Here is a 19,578-nt window from a genome sequence, read left to right on the forward strand (position 1 = left end):
AAAGTTATTACACTGGATTAACCTTTTGTTTGAACTGTATACCATCTGGAAATAACCATGTGGGTAGAGTCTGTAAACACCTCTCTGCAGCAACATTTCTCTTTTTTAAGGAAGGGAAAAAAAAAAAAAGGTGCTCATTATTTGCATAATAGCCCAATAAGTAGAGCAATAATGTGGAAGTGAGTGCCAGGCTGTAATCTCTAAGAGAAAGATTAAGCCTTTCAGAAAAGTGTACTATCAGACTATGAACTTTCCTCATTAAGAGGAATGTTCCTCCTCCTCCTACAAGCTGGGACATGCAGAAATGGCAGAGTCACGGGGCCAAGAGGAGACCTTACAAGTAGTCCGAGCTTGGGATGACAGCTTTCTGTAGGGGTTACACATGTTACATATGTGCCATTGGATCACAGCAAAATCAGTCCTGAGGGTGGAGTAAACATATCTCTCTGTTGCTTTATAATTTCATTCAATTGAGCTAGCTCAGATGCTCATTACAGAACCTCTCCTAGAAAATGGGGAGAGGGAGGCATCTAGAATAGGTGAAATGGATTTTTCTCTCCATCTGTTTCCTGAGATGACAGAAAATTTAGGTGGAGGTTTTAGGTCAGCTGGAACGTCTTGGGATGAGACACCTGTAATTCTAATAAACTGTGATGCCTGCATTAGGTGCCAGTGTGGGACAGACTGAATTCCTCCTCACCTTTTATTAAAATTCAGTTCCTTTCAAAGTGTTGTTGAGTGGTAAATTCCACCAATCGAATTCTATTTTCTGTTGATTTCACTGAGATTGGTTGAGGTCCCAGTTTATCCTTTTGGATAGTTTAATCTCTACTGCAGAGATAAAGTAATATATATTACCTATTAAAATAATTCTATACTTAAACCAACTGCTGTGCTTGTTACATAGCAGAGGGATGAGCATCACTCTTCTTGTTTTCAGTTGTGCACCTTGATCAATATTACTTGTCATATTAAGGAGAGAGGAGGCAGGGAAAGAAGTCTGAAACAGCTGGAGAAGAAAGCAGCTGGGACTGCACAGTCCCTCCACCGGCCTGTCTTGGGCTCAGCAGACTTAAGCTATACTTGATAAGGTCCAGCAGTCCAGGTGTCACCTGCAGAGTTCAGAGATTAGAAGTGCCCTGACTTTTTCACATTCAGAACACCACTTGCTCCATCCTTTCCTATCCTTTCCTCCACATTCTTTTGCTTAGAATGGTTTAGCAAATGGTCCTGACTGCCAAGTTTGTCACCTGTCAGTGTCTCAGCAGACAGAGGTACTTTACTTCTTTTGCCTCAGTTGGCAGTTATGATGCTTGGGAGGGAACATGCACATGGGTTTTCTGGTTTTGGCCAAGTAGGATCTCACAAAGATACTGCATGTTATTGTACAAACTGACACAGTTTCTGACTACATTGAGTTGAGTTGAGCTTGTCTCCATTACAGCCCATCCCTTGCTTTAATTTTCTTCCTTTCTTGATACGGTTTCTTCTCCATGATCTAACTATCTAGGCACTTCAGTCACGTTCTTTCATAGCAGGTCAACATAATTTGGGGCCCCACAGACTCACGTGAAGTCTTAAAATCTAATGATCCTACAAATATTGGCACATCATTACATATGTCTGCCCACATCTTTTATTCCCTGCTGTAGTTTCCTAGAGGTAACGAGGAATAAAATCACAACAGTGAAAGTGTGTCAGACAAGGTTTGCTGAAGGAAAGAGGAAAAAGTGGGCAGCATGTAGGGTTAGCAAGAGTATGGCCATACAGATACAGAACAGAAAGTATCAAAGGTGAACATTTGGCTAAAAAACTGCAAAAAGAGAATAGATGGAATAGATATTGCAGAATGCTGACAGAGGGAAGGGATTTGTCAAGTTGTGGTAATGATTGGCAGGAGTAGGAATAATCAGAAAAGCAGAAAGCAGGCACACCATGAAAATATGCTAAGTTTATCAAAGTTTGGTTTATACTGTCTTAATGCAGCAGCCCATTAAGGGGTTATTTAAATTTGTCTGCCAGACAGCTCAGGGACAGAGCACAGGCCTTAACTGCTGCAGCTGCAGCACAAGACATGTGGGAGAACAGGAGGGCCATATGCTGCAGCCCAAGCCATTCCACTTCAGCAGTGCCATAGTTAGAAATGGCTACAAGTCCTGTTCCTCACACAACATCCTTAGGAACAATTAGGAGAGCATCTGAAAGGCAGGACTGGAGCCTTAGAGAATCTCAGTAAATTCCAGCCATGCTTTTAATTTTTTCAAATATGTAGATTTCTGGCAGCCCCTGAATAGGCCATGATCAAAAGGGTAAGAATTAGTGGGGAAGAGAAAAAAAACTGTATTATGCATAATATTTTGAAAAAGCCACTGGAAAAAATACTTCTGTATACCACAAGTAACTAAAGGAAAAGGAGTTTGTTTGGGAAATGAGTTGAGGTTGGGTAAAGAATGCCAGAAAATAATTGTCAACATTTTCATTTTTACTCTGTATTAAACTATCTTGTTTAAAATTTCTTCGATTGTACCATGCATTCAAGAAGCTGTGAAAATGGGGCACTTAGTCTTTTACCTGGCTGTAATTACTTCAGGAAGAGGACTGTGTACTTGGAAATATTTAAAATCCTTAGTTCTTTAAGTGATCAATTTAAAATCCTTAGTTCTTTAAGTGATCACATTTCATTACACCAATTTCTTTATCTTTTCATACATGTGTAAGAATATAATAAAAGTAGAGACTTTGCTCCAGAGATAATCCTATTTTTTTCTTCTTTAGGGACTGAGGAGGAAGATGAAGGTGATGACCTGTTGCTCAGGTCTGTAGATGAGTTCTGGTGGTTTCCCCATATGTGGAGTCACATGCAGCCTCATCTCTTCCACAATGAGTCGTCACTGGTGGAGCAGATGATCCTCAACAAAAAATTTGCCTTAGTGAGTTACACTTTGTATTATACAGTGAATTTAGGTATTCGGAAACCATTATCCCATTTTGTTGGAAAATCATAGAATCATGGAATGGTAAGGTTGGAAGGGACCTTTAGAGATCATCTAGTCCAACTCCCCTGCAGAAGCAGATTCACCTAGATCAGGTCGCATAAGAACATGTCCAGGTGGGTCTTGAAGACCTCCAAGGAAGGAGACTCCACAACCCCTGTTGTAATCTCAATGAACAGTAAAAAAAGTTTTGATAAATGCTTTTTGCAGTCACCTTGTTTTGTGCTACGAAAACTCTGTTTGTCTACAGTATGAGTTTCCTTCTCCCTTGTATTTTGATTTTTTTTGTGTTACTTTATGAATAATTTTGAATGCAAAGATACTTTCAGAATGAAAACTTAATATGTTCCCATCTTCAAAAGTCAATTTAGATAAAAAAATCTTCTGTTTCAGTATTTTCCTAAATAAAATGTTGTCCAAATAACCCATTGTTTAGATTCAAAAGCATCGATTTTTCTGAAAGAATAAATACTCCATCAAAACATGTCAGACTTTATGAAAACACTGCATGTTAGGATTAATGAAGTGTGCCACATTTTCAAAGATGCTTTTCTGCAGTGATACCTAATAACATCTTTTATATTCCTTTTGGATTGACTTTATAAAAACCTGTTTTGAAAAGCTTTGCCTTTACTAATTACTTATTTACAGCAAAACTCTGAGAAGTTTCTGTGAGAATGTTAAAAAATAAGAAAAAATAAAAATAAATCTTTAAGTCATAGTATACAAGAAAAATAGACTTACATTTTCCCTACAGCTAATTTAATACAATAAAACCAAACTGCCATACATCGTATATATCATTTGTCTGAAGAATAGGACCAATGTAAAGACATAAAGAAGTGTTATGTCAGAATATCTCACCCAACATAATTTATTTACTGAAATACATCAACTCTTCCAACAGCCTAATTTTACTTTTCCCTTTTCAAAACACACTGAGTACTCTTTAGTTGGCAGTTAATGACTTTGTTCCTTGAAAGAGCAGGGAAATTTGAGACACCAGAACAAAAAAGAATGCGATTGTGGTCGTGTGTCAGTAAGTAAAGGAGGAAAGTATAGACTTAGAATATCAAGCAATTAAAATGTATATTTGAAAACTGCACTTTTATGTAAGTAAGGTATATACTTTCTTTTGACTAAAGATTTTACCAAGTTTACTGTAAACTGTAGTTGTATTTAGTACAGACCAGCTCAATTTTATTGTTTCCTTTAAAGAAAGCATTTTAGTAGAAGTTATAGCCATAAGAATTTCAAAATCTTGTGTCCAAAACTCCCTTTTTTATGATTCTGTGTACTGTTGCAAGCTGCACTGGAAATTAAAACAATTCTTGTAGTTCTAGTGTAACCCAAAATGTTCTCCAGGATTAGTCTGTAGTATTTAACCATTAAAGTATGTGATTAGAATGATTCCTATTCAACCTTGTTTTGGGCAACTTCATCAATTTGTATTTTCTTCACTACTTTCAATGATCTTTATACTCACAGTTACATTATGTTATGTTTTTCACATCTGAAACTTTGTATAGACATACAGACATGAAGCTACTGTTTGTGTTTCATTTGCTTAAAGTATTTAAATTAATAACAAAGATAAGTATCCTGTTTTCTTGAAAGAGGGAATTGCTGATGCCTCATGCATTATCAGAATGAATGTGTATAATGTGTGTGAAATGCTCAACTTGGGAATTACAGTCACTAAGAAATTATGGAGACACCAGTGCACTGAAGATGATAGGCTCATAATTACAATTATTTTAATTACATATTTATTAGTGTATCTTGTAAAACTTGGGGGAAAAACCTTTAAAAAACAGGCATTTGTTTACAGCTGAAGGAAGGAGATTAAATGGGACATTAGAGAATGCAATTTCTTACATGTTCCATAAAGATTTTCCTTTCTGATGTATATGCATGCTTAAAGGAAGTAGAAAAGATAAAAAGAAGAGGAATTGAACTATCGGAATTAAATAGTGTAAAGCTGTGTAAGTGATTGTGTATCCATTCTTTATCTGCCCATGCAGTAAAACCAATAGGCTGGATCTTACTCAGTCCTGCGTTGGCAGACTACAGGTAGTGCAGCCCAGCTGTAAACCAGCAGATGATGCACTGTCTGGGTGCAGTGGGATTGCTGGTAGAGTCTTTGGATCTTACCCAGAAGCAGTTGGCCTTACAAAAATTCCAAAAGCTGCTGTGGTAGAATCTTATGCCCCATTATGTATGCCAAAAATTCTTAAGGAGAGATTATAATTTCATGAGATTTTTTTAATATACAAAAAAAATAGAGTTCTCAATTGTGATTAAACCATGCCCATCTGATACACATGCCATTACACTTAGTTAAAAGTAGCCCCTTAATGAGGAAAAAAATAGCTTTCTTCGCTTCCAGGCTTAAAATCTCCAAAGTCCTATTTCTCATGTACTTCCAGAGCTGAAGCAAATGATGCATTTTGTGAGTTTGTTTTGTTTTGAGCTGTTAGTAAAGTTGTCATTTTTATGTGCTGACATTATTACATCTAATACTGAAATCTGACTATTGAAGCTTTTTAAGTCCAATACATGAGCTTTCCTGAAGTCCTTCTCCAGAAAAGCAGAAAGATTGTTTCACTAAGGTCACACACTCATTTTGATTTGAGAGAAGTCTTGCAGAGTTTTTCATATTCTTTAGTAACTACTTTATTCAAAGGAAGAGACCCAAGTATCAACCAAGTCTTAGCTATGCAAACAAAGTATGATTAGAAAATGTCAAGATGATCATACCATATAGACACAAAATAAAAATCAGAATTCAAAGGTTATGCTAAAGCAATTTTCCTAAATCATTGCAATACAACAATGTCTTACAAACGGTGTATTCTGCTAATCATAGTATCAAAGAAATACCTGCTACACACTGTTCCTTTGAAGAGTACTCTGAAAGAAAGGACAGAGGGTGTCAAAATTCATTAGAGTATGTTGGAAACCAGAAACTGTACAGAAAACATATTGAATGTCAAGAGAAGGTAACGCCAGCAAGGTCAGTATGTTAAGATAAATTACAGGAGTCTGCAAAAATAGATGATGTACTACAAAAGAGGGTAGTCTACATCATCTGTCTATTATCCTCAGAATTTTACAAGTGATTATCTATTCTCCTCTTTTTAAAATGACATTGAAATGATTAAGCCTGTTTTTGAATACAATTTTATATTTCAAGTGCACTAGAGGGGAAGTACAGTGACTCTGTGAAATTCAGGGAACAATCCAAGTAATTGTGTAGAGACATGTAGTGGAAATCATGCTTTTTTTTATTGTAACTGCCAAATGCTACCTGTTGTGTGAATATGTACTGGGAATTTTCTCTCTGAATTCTTAGTTTGTGAGCAAAATCCTTGTAAGAACTAGAAAGCATGCAGCTTTCTGGGGACTGAAGAACTCAACTTAAAATACATCTATATCACTCTTCCCTACATACTCGTAAAAATCTTTATTAAAAAGACTTTTGTCAAACTCTGTGTTTCATCTCCACCATGCTGCCTTTTATCTCCCTTCCATTTCAGCATGTTTTGATATCACCATTATTTGTATTTCAGACTTGTTCTTTTTCTGTCACAAAGGATTTTAGCAATGCCAAAACATGAAGTTTCTTAAATTTCTGAAAGCCATCATTGTACTGTTATGTTTTAGGAACACGGTATTCCAACTGATTTGGGTTATGCAGTGGCTCCACACCATTCTGGAGTCTATCCAGTACATGTTCAGCTCTATGATGCCTGGAAAAAGGTCTGGAATATCAAAGTTACCAGCACAGAAGAATACCCACATCTGAAGCCTGCGAGGTACAGACGAGGCTTTGTCCACAAAAATATCATGGTGAGTTGTGTCTATGATGTTTGTATTACAACCACTCTGCTATTTTGTGAAGGATTTCTCTTTAAGTGGAGAAACACAGTATCCTGGAAGTTAACATTGTGACAAGCACATATTGCTATGCATAAGTAGCAAGATATATTTGTCAATATCTTGGTAATTAAAATCAATCTACTGCTGATGGTGCTACTGCTGATGAAGGTGGTCTCAAGACATTCTGTTGGTAATAGTTAACAGGCTGTTAACTGTTCTAATCCTGATGATAACAATTGTTCAGTGGTCTCAAGGAAAAAGTCATCTTTGCATCTTTTCAAAGTATTATGGCCTAGCTTTTTAGCAGGTTTTAAATCTGGATAGTACCATTATGCCATCTTAGACTATTTAGTGTCTAAATATTTTATATTCCATTCAAGGGTACACAGTTGCCCTCATTTTGCTTCCTGCCATAGAGAAATGTGAACTCTGCTTTGCCCTGTGACTTAATCCCACAGCGAGGCTGCACCCAGGCAGTGAGCCTGCATGCAGAACAGACACTCAGAAGGCTGGAGGGAAAGAAGACATGCACACACCGCACCCCCTTCCACAAGTCCAATCATGCAGTTTTACTTTGTTACATAATTCACAGTGTTGTTCACTGACAGCAGTGTTTGCCAAAAGGGTTTATACAGGACTGACATGAAGCATTATGCTAATACCATCTGGTCACTGGGGCGTAGGCTATTTCTGATTCACATACTGTCATTATTATCTGAGAAATGTTCCAAAAAAACTCTTCAAAATACTTGGTGGTATGTTCTCAAGTTAACTTTATTTTGGAGCACGTAGGAGAGCAGTGAATAGGAAAGATCCTAATGTGTGTACTGTGTTACACCCTTGGCTGCAACAAGCAGTTTTGGAGGGTCGAATGTGTTAGCGCAAGCCTGCTGCTTAGCTTATAACAGAATTCTGGTATTCTCCTCGAGTTACTATGGATACCACTTTTCTAAGCAAAATAATAATATTTGAAAGTTTTGATCTATTTTTGGATGAAGCAAACTAAAATGATATCCAGACATCCAGGAAAAAAACTTGACAGCATACCAATTTGAGACACAGTTGTTCTCTTCAAAGCAATAGCTACATGTTAAATAATGGGTTTGTGGATATGCTCAGAGGGCATGAAGCATTTGAGGAAGACTGATTGACTCTCAGATCTCCAAAAATCTCTTTCATAAATTTTTGTAAAAACATGTCATTTAAAGACAAATAATGAGATTTAACACAAGGATACTGGAGCCAAAAGTATACTTCCAAGAACAGTCATATAGAAGCACCTGTTTTGAGAGTCTCAGGCTTTCAGTTCTCGAGGGCAAACGCATTCATATTTTACATCTGCTGGCTTATAGTGATGAATACATTCCCTAATCAAATCATCGTGTAAGATTTGCCAGAGCATTTCCCATCCAGTACTGCTTCATGCCCAGTATCTGTGAAGAATTGTTCTCATATTTCATCAGTGAAATCCAAAGGATTTAAAAAACATATGCAAATTTATAGCAAATGTACAAATTCCATACATTTTATGACAACGTAGACTTTACAGTCTGTGATCACAGTATCAAAAGTGAGACTGTATAACCTATACATTACAAAAAAGATGCTGAGTAATGAAACTGCAAGAAATAAGAGTATCTACAAAACCACAGTATTTGTCAAGTAAGGGATTTGTATGCTTATAAGTTTAAGCTATCATATAATAAATGCTCTAAATTGGAATAAAATAAACATTTCAGAACAATTCTAGTTTGAGGATTATACATGAACATCAATACTCAATTGTTGATTTTCCGTTAGAAAGAGATGTAGTTGAAATAATCTTCAGCAAATTATTTTCTGAAGTTGATAGATAACATTTTGAAGTTCTAGTGAAAAACCTAATTGCAGTTATTAGTTCTTCCTAATTGAAAAACTTGTTATTTGCGTGTCTTAAAAAATACTTTTATTTGTGCTACTTTTTATTACAACTGGTCTTACAAAACTTAAACAGTTGAATGAGAAGCAAAGCTTAATTACAATGTAAACATCATCAGCAAAATTCATTGCATGACAGTATAAAATTTTTAGTGGTGGTGATGCCTAAGGAAAAAATAAAAGTTACTTTAAAATTGTAGTTTAAGTTTACAACAAAGCCGTCATTCAAAGGAAAAGTGGAACTGATTAATACAATATAAACTGATAATATTTCAGATTGTGTTTCAAATTATTTTAAAATTTTAGAAATCTTTGGTGACCAGGCTTCAAATACTTGGCGGTAGGGTTGTGTGTTACAGGAAAAATTGGAGGACGTTACTGAATTGTAACTTACTGATTGAGGTCAATCTCTGGTTTCAAACAATGTCACGAATTGTTGGATGTTAAGATTTCATTGATAATAAAATTGTTGTTTCTTTCACTAAGGACTGTTTCTTTATCTGGCAGTGTATTAATTCAACTAGATCATTATTAACTTCTGTCAAAGTTGTGATGTCAAATCCACCCAGCAATTCTCACAAAGGAACATTATTAGTTTCTCTTACTTATCTGTCACTTTTAGTCTTACTAAAAATATAAACATTTTGGTTTTGTGATTTTTTCTTGAATTAGGTGCTTCCTAGGCAAACCTGTGGCTTATTCACCCACACAATTTTCTATAAGGAGTATCCTGGAGGTCCAAAGGAACTAGACAAAAGTATTCAAGGAGGAGAGTTGTTCTTCACAGTGGTTCTCAATCCAGTAAGTACAGCATAATTTTGATTTTTTTCTTCTAAATTAGTTAAAGGAGAAGTTCCTGAATGCTTCAAGACTAATCAGCTAGGTCTCCCAAATAGTAATGGTTAGTCACAGTGAGCTCTTCTGCTTTTTCTGTTAATTAATTTAAGATCAAATATTATGTATGTTCTGTTAGTTGTACAAAGATAGTTTCTACTGTTTTTTTCACAACTGTTTTGTTGGTGATGCAGAGGTAGCAACCTTTCTTATTTTTCTTTACTTTTACATAAAACAAAAACCTAGAGCTTTTATTTTTGAAAGAATTGAAATGTTAAAAACTGATATTACTATGAGACAAGTACCCTTGGGTGAAGTCCATTTTCCTGCTCTTGACAAATTCATAAAAATCAGAAATGTTGGGAACATTCTTTTTTATAAAGTTTCAAGCAATAAGTGCTTTCCTTACGTCTTTTGTGAGAATTTTCAGTTACAAATTCATAATAGCTTTAAAGAAAAGATCCAAGTAAATGAACCACATAGTTAATACATGTACTTAACCTTTCATTTGTCTTTAATGGAAGAATAAACAACAAATGAGGCTATGAGCTACAGAATATTGACCGAAGAGAACAGTATAGTACTACAAAATGACTTTTTAGACCAGCTTTAAAGTTGAGTTTTTCATATGAAGTCCAAATGAAACATATAGATAAAATTTACCCATTTTATACAAATGTAATCACTAGGGCTGTTTTGTTTTGTTTTTTTTTCAGAAAAGCTTGTGTCAGCTACATAAGCAATTTTCATGCAGGTCTATATTTTAAGTCTCAAATTCTTTTAGACTATAGTTTTTGTTCTTTGAGAGGAGTTACTGTGTTTTGTTCTTCTTTTTCACATTCACATATCAGAACTGGGAAACAAAAACTTCACTTCCTCAGCACATAATATCTGTAATTTCAGTCACAGCATATTAACAAAGGTGGGACCTAGAAAGTTCCTTGGATAGAGGGCATTGGTACCATAGTAATGCATTGGCAAGATATGGATGTTATCTAAGTTACTAGTTTAAAAACTTAGAGAGACATACAGTAAAATTTTGTGTCAGGACAACACAGCCACAACTTAGTAAAAAATTATTTTACTGTCTTACAACAGTAGCGAAACACCAAAATTTGATACTATTGCTCAAGGCATTAAAAGGAAGAGAGTGGATGGGGAAAACAAGATAAGCAGTGAAATAATCATGATTATTGGTATTAATCATATAAGTTTAATTATACTTGTGTAACATACTTGAATGTGAGTATATATAGATATTTTTAGTATATTACAATTAGCTCTTCACTTTATGCATTGCAGTGTAGACTGCATGATCACCTAATCCTGAAATGTGATACTCCAATATAATACAGCCTAAAAGGATCCAAGTTAATGCACTATTTTCTAAATAAAATTGTAAGTTAATATCTAACCAAAATTTGCCCAAGACAAATAATTGCAACCCTGTTAAGGATCCTTTGAAAAGATGATACATCTGATTCTAAATACCTGCTCATAAAGAGTTTCCAAAGTTCTAGGCATTAGGCTGGCATATAATCAGTTTTAAGTTTAGGGTTTGCATCTTTGTGGTTTTTAAGTATTACATGTATTTATAGCGTCAGAGTTGGGCAAAGATTAGGCACTAAAATGAAAAATAAGTAGCTTTAAGAATTTGGCTAATTATAAAGTGCAATTCGGATTCCATAAGCTTTCCTGTGTATTCATTAAAATTGGTAGGATTTCTTAATGTAAAACACTCAGCTTTTCAGAGGATGCAAAAGTTCCATTATGAGGCATTTTCTAAATGCTGCTTTTCACTGGTGTAAAACTCCAACCAAGAAGCATTACCTAGGGATATACAGTCTCAGCTAAATAATATTCTCAACAATAAGTACATAAATATTTCATTTTTGAAAAATTGAAAATGTGAGTGTATATTAAATGTAAATCTTAACAAAGACCTTCAGTATATTTCCTGGTTTAATTTGGATAACTGATTGTAAGTGAATATAATTTCTGACGTGTAAGTTTTGTAAGGCTGAGGCTTTAGAAACTGAGACAGTACACTGAAATCAATGCCCCTAAGGGAAAGAATAACCCCATGCACCAGTACAGGTTAGGGAATGAACTGTTAGAGAGTAGTGTAGGGGAAAGGGACCTGGGGGTCCTGGTGGGCAGCAGGATGACCATGAGCCAGGAATGTGCCCTCATGGCCAAGAAGGCCAATGGCATCCTGGGGTGTATTAGAAGGGCTGTGGGCAGTAGGCCAAGAGAGGTTCTCTTCCCCCTCTACTCTGCCTTTGTCAAACCACATCTGGAATCTTGTGTCCATTTCTGGGCCCCTGAGTTCAAGAAGGACAGGGAGCTGCTGGAGAGAGTTCAGTGCAGGGCCAGAAAGATGATGAAGAGAATGGAGCATCTTTCTTACAATGAAAGGCTGACGGAGCTGGGTCTCTTTAGCTTGGAGAAGAGGAGACTGAGGGGTGATCTCATTAATGTTTACAAATATGTAAAGGGCGGATGTCAGGAGGATGGAGTCAGGCCATTCTTAGTGATGGCCAATGATAGGACAAGGGGCAATGGGTATAAGCTGGAAGGTAAGAGGTTTTTAAAAATACAAGGAAGAGTTTCTTCACTGTGAGGGTCACGGAGCACTGGAACAGGCTGCCCAGATGAGTTGTGGAGTCTCCTTCTCTGGGGACACTCAAAACCCACCTGGATGAGTTCCTGTGTGACCTACTCCAGGTGGTCCTGCTCTGGCAGGGCAATTGGACTAGATGGTCTATTGAGGTCCCTTCCAGCCCTTCTGTGGTTCTGTGAAATTTCTTTGCAGTTTGACTGCGTAATGGGAACTATTCACAAGGAAAGCTCTGCTTCCTTATAGTATGCTAAATCAACTGCAGTCTGTGGGATAAACCACAAAAAAGCGCAGGACAATATGTGCATCTGTAAGCTTTCACCATGAGAACCAGTATTATTGCACTGTTCCCAGGGCATTGTACAGTCAGAAAACCTGCAGGTAAGAAAAACATCAGGAAATCCTGCTCTGCAAATGATCTCGGCTAGTTGTATTTTATATGGGAACTAAGTGTTAGTTTGGTGGAGTAGCTAATCTTGCTGTTGGCAAGCTGTATTTATGTGGTATGCATTTATATCCCCACGTGGCTGGTTTGATTGCGATCTGATGGTGGCTGTAAAGTGATCTTGACAGCTATGCCTGTTGTGTTCATAAGGCATCTAGAATGAAGTACCACCAAGATGAAAAGGAGGCTAAGTAGTCATATAACATACCATCTACTCTTCCAGTAGTACTTTGTATGTGTGTCTCCTGTTAAAGATCTTGCTGACTTCAGTAGCCCCTAGGCAAGATCTTACTACATCAGAATCTTTCAAAAAATGTTTTACAGAAAAAAGAAGAAGCCTTCAGCAACTCTGTATTATTAGTATACTGGCATTATTAACCCCACATTGTTGGCTGAATTATTGACTTAGAGAGAGAGATTGTGCAACTTGCACTAATTAAGCTAGGGAATTGTGTTAGCAAAGCCACAAGGAATACATGTGTTGTGGAAGACTTCATTGATGAGTATCTTACCCAGTCAGATAGCTCTCTGGTTTAGTAATTTGCATTTTTACTATTTTTTCTAGAATTATACTGAATTTAAAACATTTTAGCAAGTATTTTTTTGTGATAGGCTTGTTAGAATCTTCAATGACTTCAGTTTGATCCGTCTCTGCATTATTAAGTTTCTGGATTAAAAAAAAAAACAGATTTCTGCTTAATGTCTCTTAGACTGAAATTGTACCTCTCTCCTTAATATGCCTTGTAAATTGTGAAGGAAATGAGCAATTAGATTTTGTGAGTTATATTTAATGATGAGGTAGATATAGACACTGCAATCAACAGTATAATTTCTTCTCAGGTTTCATAGTAAATCTCAATCAATACTGGCAAGAAGTATTGATAAATACTTCTAAACTGCTCTGAAAATAATTAAGACTTAAGAACTAAGCCAAACTAAACATAGCTGAGCTGAAAATGTCTTTAGAAAAAAAAATCATATTTATTTCTGTCTGCCACTGTATGTTTTCCTCATCTGTGATGAGGAACATGCATGCATATTGCTTCTTTATGAAAATACGTCTGTACTAGTTACCAGTCAGTGCCATAACCATTGTTTCTGTAGATAGCTGATGTGGAATGTGAACAATAAAATAAACTAAGAACGGAGACCAGAATAGTTCAAAAAGCATTGATATAATGAAGTTTTCAGAGATCAAAGTTACAAATGAGCTTCTTTTAGATTACACATGTATTGCAATGTATTTAAGTACCAAAAATTGTTTAACTGGCTAAGGCTCCCTATTGCAAAATTGTTTGATACTTCACAGCACTGTTCAGTCATTAAAAGGAGTAGAATAAATCTGACTGTCTTGGTGAGTGGCCATATGTGTTATGATAATACATATATATAAAAGCTATACACCTTTCATCTTTCCAAGAAAAGTAAAACCTGTGGCTGGAACAGGATTCTGTGAGGGACAGCACTGCATATTGCAGTGTTTTCTGTAATGATATACATCATCTCCCATGAGAACTGCTATTAGAGATGAGCTATTAGAGCAGCTATTGTCAGATGAACGCTTGAAATTCACTCACCTGTCCCATGAGGCTGTGGGAAGCTACAGAGTAAGAGGCAAACATACTCAACAGCTTTTGTTCTCCTTGAGGCTGCATGGCCAGCAACCTAGGTTGCCACAAATGGTGTATTAGCATATACTGTGCTACACAGATAGCAAGAAGATGAGTTCACTCTTCTGTGAAAAAACTTGAATACAGTTAAGGTAACTTTAAAAGGCACTATAGTGAACAGCATGTTATATTCCAGTAACAGAGAAGTTCCTGTGTGTGAATTAGTATGTTTGCGTTCTGTGGAATGTACATCATTAAATAATCTCAACATGACAGTCTGTGCGTTTTGCACAGCAAAGTCAGTGGAATTTTTCCCACTATCATCCTATTGTCATTCACATAAGTGGAATAATACATAGGTATATCCATGTTCATTTTTCTTTAAGGCAGAATAATAACAATAATTCACAGTATTGTATAACAAGGTTCTGAAAATCCATGCTGATCTTCAGATTCAATCTTATGGGCAAAACTGAAAGCAGTTGACTGAGGAGGACTATGAAGGACTGAGAAGAACTCGAATTACAAGAGAAATCAAAAGTGACCAAGATTAAGTACATTTTAAGAGATGTGACAACCAAAAGCCACTAGGAAATGGCATGAAGAACTTTGGCAATGAACTTCTGTTGCCTGTCTTAAAACGGAAAACCAGAAGTTAGCGAATTAAATAAGGATGAGAATTTAAATGGTAGTGTTTTTAACGTCAAAAACTTACCAAGACTTGAAATACAGAATTATGTTTCATTGGATATTCATGCCTGTAGTAGTTGGTAAGACATGGGATCCATATGAACTTACATGCTTTATGGAACCCTTGGAAGCAGGGAAGACTTTCATAGGGGATTGTTTTTCATACATCCCCAACTGTAGAGTATCCTTTACTTTCTGATGCCATCTGCTTCTGTAGACAACATACTGCACTAGATAAACAGGCCAAATGTAGGACAGACTTAATAGCTTTATTCATTTCTTTATGTGGAAAATCTTACTGTTTTTCTAAGTGTAAAGTTTTAGTAATAGAAGTGAAGTTCATGGGGATTAACAGTCGGAGATGGAGTATATCTCATCTGCTTTCTACCAGTTATTTAGATTTTATTCCTAAGGTTTTGTGGTGCTTTAGACCTGGCTGGGTGCCAGATGCCTACCAAGTGATTCTATCACTCTTCCTCCTAAACTGGACAGGGGAGAAAGAGGCAGAACAAAAGGTACATGGGTCGAGATAAGAACAGGGAGATTACTCAGCAATTACTGTCACAGGCAAAACAGACTCAGCTTGAGGAGAATTGTTTTTTATTTATTAACAAACAATCAAAACAGAGTAGGGAAATGAGAAATGAAACCCAAATCTTAAAACAACTCCCCCCACCTCTCCTTTCTTCCCAGGTTTCTACCTCCTTCCTCCCAGCAGCACAGGGGGACAGGAAATGAGGGCTACAGTCAGTTCATTACAGATTCTGTCTACTGCTGCCTCTTAGGGGGATGCCTCCTCACACTTCCCACTGCGATAGTGTGGGGTCTCTCCCATGGGAGACAGTCCTTCCTGAACTTCTCCAACGTGGGTCCTTCCTGTGGGCTACCATTCATGAACTGCTCCAACGTGGTTCATTCTCATGAGATACAGTTCGTCACAAACTGCCCCAGCGTGGCTCTCATCCACAGGGGAAGCAGTCCTTCAGGAACAGACTGCTCCATATCACAACTTCTGCCAGCAAGTTCTGGTCCAGCATGGGATCCTCTCTCCATGGGTTCACAGGTCTTCCAGTGTGGTATTGCCACAGAGTCACAGCCTCCTTTGGGCATCTACCAGCTCTGGCATGGAGTCCTCTATGAGCTGTGAGTGGATCTCTGCTACCCCGTGGACCTCCATGGACTACAGGGGCACAGCTGCCTCACCATGATCTTCACCATAGGTCATAAGGGAGTCTTTCTTTCAGGGCCTAAGCACCCTCTTTCCCCTCCTCTCCACTGACCTTAGTGTCTACAGAGAAGTTGTTCTCACTTTCTCACTCCCTTCTGTTGCTGCAGGTTTTGCCTCTGTGAAGCAACTTCTTCCCCTTCTCAAATATATTATTCACAGAGGCATTACCTCAATAACTAACTGGCCAGGCCTTGGTCAGTGACAGGTTCATCTTAGAATGGACTGGCACTGGCCTTATCACATACAGGAGAAACTTGTGGCAGCTCTTTGTTTAAAGAAGCCACCCCTGTAGCTCCCCACTACCAAAACCTGGCCACACAAACCTACAGAAGTTTATTTCAATTTGTTAATCTGTTTGGTTTAGTTTACAAACAATAATGTGGAAGGTATGTTCTGATTCTAAAATACAAATAATCTATTAAACCAAATTTTTAATATACGACTGTAGCTTGGATGCAAATCTTGTCCTTTTCTAGCATCAGTAGAAGTTGTCTCTGTTTAAATTTGTAGGTGTACATAACCCCATCCTGAAATATCCTCTGAACAATGACAGATACAGATCAGGAACTTTGCTGTCTTACAAGATGAATGTTTACGAGAAAACATGTCATGAAAATCTTCTATACCTTTTCTGCCCCCAAGAAAAATAAACAGAACAGAATACAGTAATTGCATTACATGTACTTCCTTGCAAAGTACTATGTGTCTGCAGATCTAAAGAAAAGAGAAAATGCCCAGTGGAGAGGAATTTGTTGAAAGCCTTCAAATGGTTGACAGCCCAACAATGAAACTAATGTGTAGCCAGCTGTGTGTTCTCAGTATAGTTACAGCAGTACTGATCAAGAGGGAAGACTGTTAACAGTTTAGGCCCTGTGTCTGACTGATCTTAAAATAATTGTAATTTTTGTGTGTATTCAGGTCTAAGCATTATTTTCTTCTAATTTTTACCTTTCCCAAGTTACAGTGAGTAGAACTGCTATTAAGCTAATAGACTTGAGCAAGGGAGAAATTATCTCCTTTAGCACTGAAAATGAGAGGATTTATATCTGCATCAGCAGAGTCTGCTGTATCTTAATATGACCCTGAACAAGAAGAATAGTCAGGTTTTGCACTACAGAGGAAAATACAAAACCAAAGGCATTCAGGCTCTGAATGCCTTTCTTTCCTGTCTGTCCCACTTTGCACAACCTTGTATTTAATTGTACTGGGTGTGAGAAGCAGGAAAGCTGACCAACATGTTGAGAAGTACACTGATTTACAGGTACTGCCCTGAGTTCTGACATATGGAGTTTGTTGTAGGCATCCCACAGTAGCACCATTGGGAACATAGCCTGTCCTCTCTGGTGGGCTGGTTCACTTTGGCAGGTTTGGCTCACTTCATGGCTGAGTAAGAAAGATAACAGTTTCGTCTCTTCTCGGTCGTCTCATGCCCATTTTAGGAACTCTTGGGAACTCCAGTGGTTGAGGGAGTTCCCAATTGGGGCAGGGGATTTTGCTTAGAATTTTGGTTTACTGCAAAATACAAGTATTCCTTGCATTCCTATCTGTTCTTCAAAAATCACCAATAAAGCCAGACAGGGTCTGGTATTTTGTGGGTAGAATAGAGAAAATATTAAAAATTCTAAGTGAACAGGCAGGATGGAAACACTGTGGAACAGACAGGTTTAGTTATCTCATTAGAGGTGATTCTTTTTAACAGTGTACAATAAATGCATTGAAGTTGTGGGCAATGAAAAAATGCTACCATTCTGTGATTCTATGATTCTGTGATTCTCAGATGGAAAGCCTTGCACAAGTGGTTTACAGCTATTAGTAAAGCAAGTCTTTGGACAGTACTGACAATTGGGAAGTTGATTCATAAGCAATTTACAAAAAAAGGCAAAAGAAATCTGTGCAACTGTGGAAAATAAATTCAGGTTTCCTGACTGTCAGATTAATAATTCAGAACTACAGCAAATACATAATTTTGTTTGATCTTATAAATCTTCCCTGGCTCTATTATATTTATAGTGGTGACACTGCTATGTAAATCAAATTCAGCTAGTTGGTTTGCTGTCTTTTCAAGTGGACAGATCCATGGCAGCTGTGAAACCAGCAGGACCAGCCTCAGAATAAAAGAGAGCTGCAAGCAGGAATCTCTCTGCAGTGGAATTGAACACAGCTTTTCTGGTAACTCACAGGTCTAAAAGGAATATCTTTCAACTATTAAAAATACATATTCAAACATAGACTGTAATCTAATTCATTATTCTCTCACTTTGTTTGTCTAATGGAGCAAAACCAGCTGTTACTGTGTCTCTGAATACCTGAAACAAAACTATTTTGAGTAACACGGAGACAATATCAGAAACTGCAAACAGAGTGTACACAATGCCAAATTAATTGGAATATAGCAGTTCTGAGAGTTAATCATACTCTTGTGGCCTCTAAACATTTGTTCAGTAGCTAAGATATCAGCAATATACTAAATTAGTAATGCATCTGCTTCTAGTGCCTGGCAGAGATCACATAATTAATTGTCTGTCATAATTTAAGTTCATTTTAAAGTGTTATGCTGAACTTCATTGAGTTGGAGGGCCTCAGTGCTGCCTTTTAATGTTGTTGCACGGATTGGAGGGTGACACGGTGCCACAGATGTCACAGATAATGACTGGTTTAATAGTATGGATTTATTCAAGTTGAATTGGCTGCAATAGCTTTTTATAGGGGAAAAAAAGTTAAAGATGTGTCCAGTCCATAAGAAGTGGGGTTTTTTTAATACCAGTTATTCTAGTTCCAGACTTCAAATGCCAATTAATAGTGTCCTTATTCTATAAGTTTAATAGATTAAGCATCTGAATAATGGTGATTTTGTAATGATCAATATTAAAAGATCCAGCTTGCTAAAATAACACCTGCTGCTAGAAGCTGGGTAACTTGTTGCTTTTCTTCATTTTGTGTGAGTTCTTTGCTAAGCATCTATTGTTTTCTCTGTTCTTGACATGTCAGTTAGATCATGCTGGCTGATCTTCCTTATACATGTGATTTAATAGCAGCAACTCAATCTCGGTCTCAACTGTTAACTCGTTGACTTAGAAGCTATTGCCTCTAATTGGGAAATGTAAGGAAATACGCAGCACAGAATGATCATTCAAAAAGATAAAAGCCATTTATCCTCAAGGCTTGTCCTCATTTCCCTGCATCACTGCAGTACTTGTCAGAATAAAACAGGGACTGGGATGCAAAATAGAAATAGCCCTCTGCCCTTTTTTCTAGGGAAGCAGGAGTGCAGAAGTGGTGAGAAGAAGCTAAAAGGTTCAGGTCATACAGCTGCCTATAAGGCTCTGTGACAGAGTAAAGCAGCTTTGCTACTCTGATCC

General features: G+C 37.1%; 1 protein-coding gene across 2 annotated transcripts in view; it reads left to right on the forward strand.

Annotated features, from left to right (window-relative positions):
• The window catches only part of LOC104562333 (bifunctional heparan sulfate N-deacetylase/N-sulfotransferase 3), a 60,307-nt gene that overhangs the window by 23,979 nt on the left and 16,750 nt on the right, over positions 1–19,578 (forward strand). For both annotated transcript variants that reach the window (XM_061992626.1, XM_061992628.1), the window contains exons 3-5: positions 2,776–2,930; positions 6,660–6,845; positions 9,465–9,593. In XM_061992626.1, coding sequence (XP_061848610.1) covers positions 2,776–2,930; positions 6,660–6,845; positions 9,465–9,593 — 470 coding nt within the window. The remainder of the gene's footprint in view (positions 1–2,775; positions 2,931–6,659; positions 6,846–9,464; positions 9,594–19,578) is intronic.

Source organism: Colius striatus, chromosome 3 (genome assembly GCF_028858725.1).
Source record: "Colius striatus isolate bColStr4 chromosome 3, bColStr4.1.hap1, whole genome shotgun sequence".
Lineage (NCBI taxonomy): Eukaryota > Metazoa > Chordata > Aves > Coliiformes > Coliidae > Colius > Colius striatus.